This window comes from Lissotriton vulgaris, chromosome 9, assembly GCF_964263255.1.
Source record: "Lissotriton vulgaris chromosome 9, aLisVul1.2, whole genome shotgun sequence".
NCBI classification, from domain to species: Eukaryota; Metazoa; Chordata; class Amphibia; order Caudata; family Salamandridae; genus Lissotriton; species Lissotriton vulgaris.
The window spans coordinates 548649936-548661416 of record NC_141697.1 but is presented as its reverse complement, the minus strand read 5'-3'; the positions used below and the strand labels follow the sequence as shown (position 1 = coordinate 548661416).

General features: G+C 46.1%; 1 protein-coding gene across 5 annotated transcripts in view; it reads right to left on the bottom strand.

Moving 5' to 3' along the window:
- Window positions 1–499: 499 nt before the first annotated feature.
- The window catches only part of LOC147691762 (phospholipase A and acyltransferase 3-like), a 154201-nt gene continuing 143219 nt past the window's right edge, over window positions 500–11481 (bottom strand). For all 5 annotated transcript variants that reach the window (XM_086938056.1, XM_086938053.1, XM_086938057.1 and 2 more), the window contains exon 5: window positions 500–750. In XM_086938056.1, the coding sequence (XP_086794182.1) occupies window positions 640–750 (111 nt within the window). In that variant the 3' untranslated portion in view covers window positions 500–639. The remainder of the gene's footprint in view (window positions 751–11481) is intronic.

The following is an 11481-nucleotide window of genomic DNA, read 5'->3' as shown; positions in this document are numbered from 1 at the left end:
GGGGGGGGGGGGGGGTGTCCGGGCCGGCAGCCAATCACAGCGCGGCCCGGGAAATGACGTCACGGGGGTGTCCCGGGCCTGCAGCCAATCACAGCGCGGCCCGGGACACACGGCATCAAGGGGCGGGATTTAAAAAAATAGTCAGAAACGCCCACGATTCGCGTTCTGACCGGGAGAAAGGGATTGACGCTGATGTCTTCCAATGGCTAGCCTCCATTTATGGAGCTAGCCAATGGAAGAAGGGGAGTGTTCAATTCCCCCTAGTGTAAACAAAAGCTTTCGCCCTGGGCGTAGCACCTGCGGTGCTACGGCCAAGGTCGAAACCTAAAAACGTAATCATTATATTAGCTAACTGACACACCATATGGTGATCTTTAGCCCACGTTCAGCTCCTCTCTGGGAGAAAGAGGATAGAATAGGCAGGGCGTCTGGACATAACACGATTGCCAGTGAATCTCCCACCAATATGCAGCCACAGACTGTAAAGACACTGTAGGTGTGAAGTTATGCACATTTATTTAAGGGTGGACCAGGTGGGAACAACGTCCTGCCAGCAGAAGAAAGTATTCCGGGGTGTTGACTGGCTGCATGCTGAAGACGCCATTTTCTCTTCTGATGTTCAGCTTCGAGAAGGACTTGCTACTGGTTCTGCCGTCTGTTGTTTCTATGCACCACGAATGCTGCCACTCCCATGGCAGCGATGCCAGCAGCCAAAATGGCCCAGCCACCGGCAGTAACTGCATCTTCCACCTGAAAAGAAAAAGTATATTCAGCGACTTGAAACCACATCACAGCCATGTTCTAACCCAGGCATAAAATAAGCGATGGCTGGATTCATTTAGTTTCCCTTGACGTCATCACATCTCTGTTAGCCATTCCCATTGACACCATTCTTTTGACCCCACGTTGCTACAATCATGTAGTCCTTTCTGGATGCGAAATCAGGCTCTCAATGTTTCCTAGCACAGGTCACCTCAATCTAACATCACATAAGGCCCTCACCTCGCAGCTCACAGAGCCAACTATAACATGAAGGCTCCGGTACTCCGCACCCTCATAATCTGAGGAAGAAAGATGCCCCCCACAGCTGGACATTTGATGTGGCCTTTAAATCTAAGAGCCCGATTTAGAGCGCGGAGCACAGTTTGTGCTCCATGAGGGCAACAAACTAAAATACTTCACCGCCTTCATCGGGTCTCTCTCCTCGGCATTTAGAGATGCCCGCTGTCCAGCTGCCATCTCCAGTCAATGGAAGGAACCGCCAAGTCACAGCCGTTCCTGTTAATGTGTTAAAAATCTGTTGAACAGTAATCTAAAATTCACGGGCGTTCAAACTTTTAAGATGTTTCTTTTTAAAACTGACATCCCCCACATCCTGGGATTTGTTTCCCCTGCCGTCGGGGAGGGGGGCTCATTTAAACATTTTCTCTGTCGCTCGCTGCCAGATTTTACCCCGTGGTGATGGACAGTAAAAGATGTCTCTAAATCGGGTGGGCGGTTGAATCGCCAAAGCTCGGACAGACCATACTCAGTCGGGTTGTCCGAACACTATCTCAGAAATGGAGCCAGAGTATCATCAAGATACTGAATGTCCACCTGCCCACAAATCTGGATTACATTTTTAATCCAGTTTTCATTTAGAACAATCAAGGTTTGGTGAGAAGAGAATAAGTATCTATTTTTCTACCAGTAATGATCTGCCAGTTAAGCAGATGAACAGGATTAAGCAGTCAGAAAGTGCAGTCTCTTTAAGGTATCAACGGGTATCACCTGCATAGAGATGACCCCAAATCCTTAGGTCGATGTGGGGGGACCCAAGAGGTTCAGCATAAATATTAAACAATAGGGTACCAGTATTTAGACCCAAGGGCATCACTAGTTACATGGGTGAGTTTGGAGAGTCACACTTCAACATCTATTAGAAAGATAGGACTGAAATCAGTGTAGTACAGAATTATTAATTCTGAGCATGTCTTTGAGGGGTTCAAAAGAGAAGTTTGTGATCCACCATATCAAAGAATGGTTATAACTCTAAAAGCATTAAGTGGCAACTGCCACTGTTATCAAAGACATTGGGTGGCATTTACTACTGCCACCATAAATGATTTAGTGCTGTGCCCCTAGCGACAACCTGATTGAAATTCACCAGTAAAGCTATTTCCAAATAATCCTTAAACCGAGATGAATTCACTTTTCTATGATTTTCATGAGTTTTGTGATAGGAGAGGAATAAACTTGATAGTCATCAGCTGATTTTTACTAGTTTCAAAACTTTTTATTAAATTCACTTATCAGGGAGCGCCATATAGACTAACAATAAAAACAAAAACTCTAAATACATTACCCTTACCCCAGCCCTTCACAACTTGGGTATCATCTAAAACAAAGTGCATTACCAGGGTGTTCAATTCACTCAGATGAGGGCTGCTGAAACCTTGCCTGAAGGTCTAGGTTTTATGAAAACTAAAGTGTGAGTGGAAGGGGAAATGCTGACTCAACACATGAAAAACTGTGATCATATGAATATATCTCCTTCAACGAAATTTGCCCTCCCACCAACAGATGAGGAAAAATATCAGTCCAATATCAGGAGGCGCAATATCCCTGGCACAGACAAGTCTATGTCACGTTATAACTCAAAGAAAATACGAAAAAGTGATGGATGGGACGCTTGAATTAATCTCAGCCAATGGTAATTACTCAGGCTGCACCCCAATCCATCCTTTTTTGCCCACATGCCTATTCTGAATAGACCCAGCCATATGTAAATTAGCCTTCATCTTGCTCCAACAAGGACAGTCCAGCCCAAACTGCCAAGTCAGGTTCTCTTTAACCCGGAACACAAGAAACCCAAGACAGGTTTCAGTCTAGTAGGGCCTGCTCAGTTGGTTGGAGCTTGGTTCCAGTGGTGCAGTGAGCATTGGGCCCACGCACGGGCAAACCTGTTGTACTTCTATGGACACAATGAAAAATAAAGAAAAATAATGGATGGAATGCTCTCAGCACAGGTAATTACTTCAGCACCATCCCAATTTGGTTTTTTTGTGTGTCTCCCATGGACCAATTATTATTGTTTTTTAATTGAAAAGGACAGTGGAGATAATGTTTGCATTATTATTGATTCAGAGCAGATCGTAAGAGCTTCACAATAATGGTCCAAGATTTGTGGTATGCGTTTGAGGAGCAGTCCACCCTCAAATGTGCCCCTGAGCCTCAAATGGAATGCGCCAGCAGTATCCTTTACTGATTCACTGATTCTCCTCCTACCTTTCCACCCAACACCAGTTTGTTCCCCTGGGCACCTCCAAGTCCAAAAATATTACTATCACCGAGTCCATGCGGTCTCCTTTCATCTTCAACCTCTATATGGGGTCACCTGATGCTCTATTCACAGATAATAACATCAAGATTTACCAATATGCTAAGGATATACAATTCTTCTTGAAAGTCTCTCTGGCAGTATGTTCCTTGAGGGTGATGTTGGTGTCCATGGGGAATCCAAGTATCTTGGAAGTATCTTTAAATTTGGTGAAAGTTGAGATTTGAAGCCATCACTTTTCATGTCATTGAGCCAAATTTGTAATGCTTCTTGTTTTTTGTTCTCTGCAAATAACAGGAACTCAGTCTTGGTTGGATTGAGTTTAACAATGCCTTGGAAATCAAGCTCTCGATGATGGCTTGATTTGCAGGGCATTATTAAACTCAATCCAACCAAGACTGAATTCCAATTATTTGCAGAGAACAAAAAACAAGAAGCATTACAAATTTGACTCAATGACATGAAACGTAATGGCTTCAAATCTCAACTTTCACCAAATTCCAAGATGCTTGGATTACCCATGGACACCAACATCACCCTCAAGGAACATACTGCCAAAAAAATAGACCTTAGAAGTTCATGATGATATCAGTGAAGTTAGTCCCTGACTGCTGTAGATGAGAGTGCTGCTTACGGTGAAGTTGGCTGTCAAGTGGAGCTTGAATAAGAGGTTTTCTATGTTGGAGGATGACATGCCCGTGGAAGTGGTGCAGCTGATGGCATTCTTGTGGATGATGGTGAATCCACTTCCAGGCTTGTGAATCTTTCTTGTCTGGCGATCTTGCAGTCAGGAAGGATGGCTGTGGCGATGTCAGGTGCAGTTGGTGGTTTTGCATGGCTTTCATAAGGAAAAGTAGGTCCGGGGTGCTGTCGTGCAGCAGGTCACAGATCTCTGTGGCATGTTTGGTGAGTGAGCGGGTATTCAGGAGCATGCATGTAAGTGCAGAGTGTTGTGTGGGTGGTTGCAGGACTTGTGAGTGTGAGAGATTAAGGTGCTGGTTGCTCTCGGTGCAGGTGTGGTGTGTGTTGCGTGTGGGTAAACCCTTGAAAACTTCCAGGAAGTACAGTAGAACTCTCCCTCTGTGTTGTGTGGTGTGCCAAGACAGCAGGCTGTGGAGCATTGGCCAGGATTGAGGGTGCAGAAGGTCACAGTGGTGTAGCAGCAAAAACACCAGATCTCCCTGTGCATGGCATGGTCCTGGCACGGATGGGCACAGATGAGCTAGCCTTTGGGGCTACAGAGGCTCGTCTATGCTGTGGCTATCATTAAGTAGGTTCTGATAGGGGGGAAATATTGTGTCACTTGCTGCGCAGATGGATGATGGGAAATCGAGTGATGTCACTTCTTGTGCAGATGGATGATGGGAACTTAAGTTATGTCACTTCTTGTGCAGATGGATAATATATAATGCATCCTGAACAATTTCCATGTATTGGTGTATTAGTTTATTAGTACGCTCTATAATCTCTGGAGACTGTTAAAGTTTCAAAAACCTTAGATAGCTGATAGTGAGATCCTGCAAATTGTTTTGTCTTAATCTGATCAAGGCAAGCAGACTTGAAAGAGATTGTGTCCAGCCCTTTTCTTGTTAACCAAGTCAAGGTTAAACCATTATTGGTACCTTTTAATTCTGCTTTTGTTTTTTTCATAAGGGGTGGAGATTTCTTGGAATAAAGTGTTTAGGATCCTTACATGGAAATGCCACTGCCAACTTTTGAAATGTCCACTGGCCCAGCAGGCATTTCAATCTTTGACAGGAACCGCCATCACAGCAATTGCTGCTAATGCTTTGTAATTTTGACGGATGACTCAATACAAAAGAGCTGTATGTCAAACATACAGTTTATTTTTTTTTCAAAAAGAAATCCCAAAGTGTTTTTTTTTAAATGTTCTCCTCACTAAGGGAGTTTACTCCCAAACCGAGGGGGCATTTAGCACTTTTCAGTGTCCCTTACCACCAGGTATTTCCTGGCGGTGACAGGCATTGAACAACGGCCGTATGTCTGCTTATCTAAATTAGGTGGATGGACATATAGCCAAAGCTCCTATGGCCTTTACTCCACCTGATCCTCAGAGGAGTTTGACCATGACGGAGATGGAGTAGTCTCTATCATCATCAAACTACGGCCTTCCCAAATTCACTACTAGGTATAGACTTACATGTCTACACCCCCTCAAAACAGAAGAGTGTAGCCTGCTAGAACAAGATTGACTAGTGTAAAGTTACTATTAGTAACTTTTCAGACATTGGCGGAGGCCTTTGACATCGGGATGGAGAGGTCCCTGTGATAAAGTACAGGGGCAAATAATACAGTTTAATCATCATTATTTTAAAACATTATTACATTTTTATTTTTTTCAATGTAAAATTAAAATATAAAAATCTAAAATAACTCATGAAATTAAATGTTTAATACCGAAGTAAATAAAAAATATTACATTTAGAATTAGTATTATTTAAAATTATTTATCAAAATCCAAGTTCACTATAATTTTTATATTTATTAAATTTGAATACACTTATTTGTTCAATTAGATGTAATAAATTTTAGATTTTTATTAAAAGTTGTATTTAATTATTTTCAAACAAAAATAGGAAGCGCTTTTTTTGTTTTACTAATACACTTTGGAGCAGTTTGATGCATCTGCAAGCTACTTTCCAAAAAACGTTGATAGATCCATCTCAGCTCCTTCCTGGAAAGTGTTGCACCAAACAATCAAGCCGGGGCCAAGAAAAGGCTGGGGTTCAAAAATATTGATTTCCCATGTTAATTCCCATAGGAAACTTCGCTCTCTCATACAGAAAAAAACGCCAAACAGAATTAGACCACATTTGGCAAAAAGTTAGCACTATGTTCAGCACAGGTTAAGTCACGCAGGGTGACTTTACCTGTGCTTGTAAATATCTCTTGGCAGGCTGCGCCACCGGTGCGTCACGCGACGTAATGCACCGGTGGCGCATGTGGCTTGTAAATCTGCCCCCCGGTCTCCTTGTCCTGAAAAATAGTAAAAGGGGGCAGGGTAGAGACACTCTGACCCATTGGCCCTAGTGGGCAAGACTGAGAAGAACCGCCAGAGGGGCAAAAAAAAAAATCCTACCTGGAGGTACTGAGGTACTCCATCTGGACCCAGTGTAACTTTCCAAAGAAGTCCTGTGGTAGGCCTGTGGGATGCAGTGCAACTCTCCCATGAGGTACTGCGGTACTCCAGATGGAGCTGCCACTCAAGGTTCACCCCTATGTTACTGTGGTACTGTGCAAGCTCTCAAGAAGATGATCGCACAGTGTTTTAGTACCACAGGTGAGAAGCTTGGGTACCATGGCAGTATCGCAGTACACAGAAAATAATAAATAACAAAATGTGCATTGGTTGGCCACTGGGGGTTGGGTGGAGAACCTAGCCGGAGGTCAAACCCTCTGGCCAACTCCCAGCTGTGTACAGGCAAAAGCTGTGCATAGCAGGGGAGGGGGTGACTGCCCACAGCAGGGTGGCCACAGGCCTGAAGGCCATTCACAGGGGTGTTGTCTGGCCACATCCATGGGCTTCTTGGCCTAGTGACCTCAGGTCCTCAATGGAAAGCTTTGAGCTGATGCATCACGCAAGGGCCAAGAAAAAAGGGGGTCGACAGGATACTTAATTACCGTGATCGAGATGCCATCCTACAAGCGGCTCGCCAGCTCAGATAACTGCCATTTGAGAATGCGGTGGTGTTGTTCTTCCCGGATTTCACCCTCAAGGTACAACAGGAGAGACGAACCTTTGACGCTGTTACACAAATCCTACGGGACAGAGGCATCAAATATATGATGTTCTTTCCAGCAAAATTGAAGGTCGTCGACGGAGAGAAATCCTGGTTCTTCACGACTCCAACTGAGGTCCAGGCCTGGCTCGATGAGTCACCGTCACAGAACGACAGCGGACGGAGAGCAGGAGGCTGAACAGGACCCCAGGACAACTCGCCAGGTTCCTCAAGTGGCTGTAGCAGGTTGGACAGACGCAGTCAACGTATCCGACGGTCCTGATCTCTGGCCTTGTGTAGCGTCTTTTTAACATTTTTTAACTTTACATCGTAAACCACTTTTCCCTCCGAGAAGGCACCTGCCATTATTTGTGCAGTCACTGTTCCTTTTCTCCCACGAGTATGTCTTTGAATGTTTTGTTTGTGTGACCTTGTAACATAACCAGAACCACCACGATGCTTTTTCTGTTATGTATTTCCTTTAGGTCACCCCAACTCAGCAGGATTTCTTTGCCTGCCTTTATACGACCTCAAGGCATAAGGTTGTATGAACACCCTTTTTCTCACTGTGTAGTACGTCTCACTAAGGTCCTGACGAATTGCCACCCAGGCAAGAAACATGTTGACCTGTTCAGGGGGTTGTAGCTATACAGCTTAAATACTACCCGAAGCATATATCTCCCCTCCCACCTTTTTAACCAAGGGCGCCAGCCACGTTAATAAATTTCATTGTGGACTGACCCACCCTTTTTAATCTTCACCACTTTTTTCACGACTACACCCTTTTCCTTCCCGCACACCCGCATGCACCATATGGCCGGAACAAAAGATCTCCGATAAAGAGCCCCTTTACGGATGCCCGTCAGACATTGCAGCGCCAGTCTGATGAGGAGCAGAACCCATATGATGAAGCATGACATCTAGCTTGCTAGGTGTGTGAGGGTTTTAGTTCCAACAAGGGTATTCCCCTTCTTTGGCTTTTCTCCCCCTCTCTTTTCACGCTTCACTCGACATACTCTAGTTTTCCACCACTCCACCTTGGGGAACTTTGTACATTGTTTTGTGACTATTCTCTCGGACACGTACACTGGACCCCATTCAAAATTGTCCTTTTACGGTTCCTCCTGTTGTCATACTTTGCGCGGGATCCTTCCCGTGGAACCCTCTCTAGGTTACCTACAGTATACTCATTACTGCTAGGCCTATTGGATCCCCTGGTGTTATTACCGAACATCGGTGGACCCCTTACCTTTTCCACATCTATAGCCCATACAACTTTCCCGGCCGTTCCTACCTACCATGGACTTTCCGGGTCTGAGCTTTGATGAAGACGCTATCGCCGAGGCCCTGAGAGTCGCCCCCCCACTCTTTGGGTCGGGTGGAGCTTCCGCATCTAGCACAACTAATAATAACGACTGGGCAAACCATACCGCCTTGAAAAAAGAATGGCTCAGGATTACCGTCAACGGGTCCATGATGACCGAATACTTGAGAGCAAACATCGCTCCACAGGGTCTCATAGTGAACATCATGCCCAGACTCTTCCTAGAGGACGGGCAATTCAAAGTAGATTGGTGCCATGTTTCATGGAAATGTACTAAGGACCTCCTCTTCCTAATAGTTAAAACAGCCAAAAGACTAGCAGATGCCTCACTGATTAAAATTACAGCTATGGAGGTAGCTATCAGAGGGACCCTCACAAAAACTCCCTTTACAACTAAACTGGCGGAGATAAATCAAGAAATCGCTGATAGTCAAGAGTTCCTGCTCAAACAAAAGATGACCAAACTTCAAAAAGAAGTGGATAGATTCGATACAGAAAAGGTTTATCCATACCTCAAAGACGGATATTCCAACAAAAGGTCTACCTACTCTTCTGATGAGAAGGCAAGAAACATGTTGACCTGTTCAGGGGGCTGTAGATATACAGCTTAAATACTACCCGAGGCATATATCTCCCCTCCCACCTTTTTAACCAAGGGCGCCAGCCACGTTAATAAATTTCATTGTGGACTGACCCACCTTTTTTAATCTTCACCACTTTTTTCACGACTACACCCTTTTTCTTCCCGCACACCCGCATGCACCATATGGCCGGAACAAAAGATCTCCGATACAGAGCCCCTTTACGGGTGCCCGTCAGACATTGCAGCGCCAGTCTGACGAGGAGCAAAACCCATATGATGAAGCATGACATCTAGCTTGCTAGGTGTGTGAGGGTTTTAGTTCCAACAAGGGTATTCCCCTTCTTTGGCTTTTCTCTCCCTCTCTTTTCACGCTTCACTCGACATACTCTAGTTTTCCACCACTCCACCTTGGGGAACTTTGTACATTGTTTTGTGACTATCCTTCAAAAGTGTGGCAGGTACGGGGGCCCTGTTCATGTTGCAGATGTTAATGAAGCGCGTGCAACAGGACAACTGCCAGAAGACTTGCGTACGCCAACTATTGTTGCGATCCACAAACAGGGTAAGCCACAGGAGAGGTACAGCTCCGACAGACCAATCTCCCTGCTCAACTTTAAGGCCAAAATGCTAGCAAAGGTCCTGGCCAATCGACTGGGCCCAGTCATTCAATCCCTGATCTACCCGTATCGGTCTGGTTTCATGGCCCATAGGAGCACCAGGCTGAATCTACGACGCCTCTATGGTGTAATGCACGGGGTGTCGCAGCACCCGGATAAGCCGGCAGCACTTTTGTCTCTTTTGGGCTCATATGGCGTTCGACAGTGTAGAATGGGAGTATCTCTTTGCGGTCCTGAACAAGTTTGATTTTGGGCCAACCTTCCGGGCCTGAGTCAAGCTTCTTTACATGACACCGAGGGCGCAGGACAGGGTGAATGTGAATATGTCCCGAGACTTTGGCCTGGGTAGAGGAACTAGACAGGGGTGTCTGTTGTCCCCGATTCTGTTTGCGCTTGCGCTTGAGCCGCTGGCATCATGGGGCGAAGCGACCCAATGGTGCAAGGTATTGATACGGGGAGCTGGGAGGAACGCATCTCCCTGTATGCTGACGAAGTCCTGCTCTATGCGCATCGCCCCAGACAAATGTTCCAGGGGCTTATACATATTCTTAGAACCTTCGGGAATTATTACGGCTATTGTGTCAATTGGTACAAGTCCCTGGTATTTGTATTCGCCATGGAAGCATCGGTGCCGACATCGGCTTGTGCAGATCTGACATTCAGGGACTCGTTCAAATACCTCGGCATATGGATTACGAAATCCGACTCGGATTTTATGCACCTGAATGTTCATGCCCAACTTGACAGATTGAGAGAGGATGTTTCCCACTGGCGGGGCCTGCCAGTGTCACTCATGGGGCGCGCAATTTTATTTAGGATAAGGGCCCGGCCGCGTTTGCTGTATGAAGAATACGCCGATTGTGGTGCCAGAGAGTTTCATCTGTGCAGTGGAAGCGGAGCAGTGCACGTTGCTGTGGGGGGAAGGGAGCCCCAGAATTGCTCTACGTAAATTGCAACTAGGGGTTTATGAGGGAGGGTTGGCAGTACCGGACCTCAGGAAATATTACTGGGCGACGCAACTGGTCAATATCAATGGGTGGGTCTTCTCCCCCACCGAAGAACCTGCATATTGGGTAGATCGTATGGCCATTGGGAAGGGTACCTACTTGCTGCCCTGTACAGGAAGACGAGGTGCAACTCGGATCTCACAACTGACAAAGACACGGTGCTGGCGACGTAGGAAGGCACAAAGATGACGGGGTGGGAAGCCAGGCTCACGGAACAAACCCCACCGTGGGAAGGGGACTTTTTGTTGGAGACTGCACGCTTAAAGGTCCTTCATGGGTGGAGTTCCATCGGGATAGAACTGCTGGGGGAGGTTTGGGAATGGGGAAAGATGCTTGACTTTTCGGCCATGCAGACAGAATACCAGATGGGCGAGGGAGAATTTAAAATATATTTACAGGTCAGGCATGCCTTGCATTGCCATCTCCAAGAGGGGGAGCGGTTGCTGGAGTATTCTCCGCTAGAAGATCGGCTCCTACTCGATCCTATGGTGGATAAGCACATCTCCCTTACATATAAAAAGTTAATTAATAACACGGCCGATCCGTTGGGACCGTTACGTGAGGCCTGGGAATCTGATGTTGGGCTCTTTGAAGATGATGACTGGGCGGAGGCCCAACAGAGCCCCAGAGAGATAGCGGTCAGGGCACGGTTTTGCCTGTTTCAACTCCTGATTCTCCATCGTTCCTATGTACCTAGAACCGTGCAGCATCAAAACGGGTTTATCGGGTCAGACAAGTGCATGAGGGGTTGCAATGAGACACGGATTTTCTTTCACATCCTGTGGGCATGCCCATTGATACAGAGGTATTCGGAAGCCATTGCGCGGGTTATGTCTTAGGTGGTGGGCTCCGAGGTCCCATTAGACTCTAGATGGGTTATCCTGGGAGTGA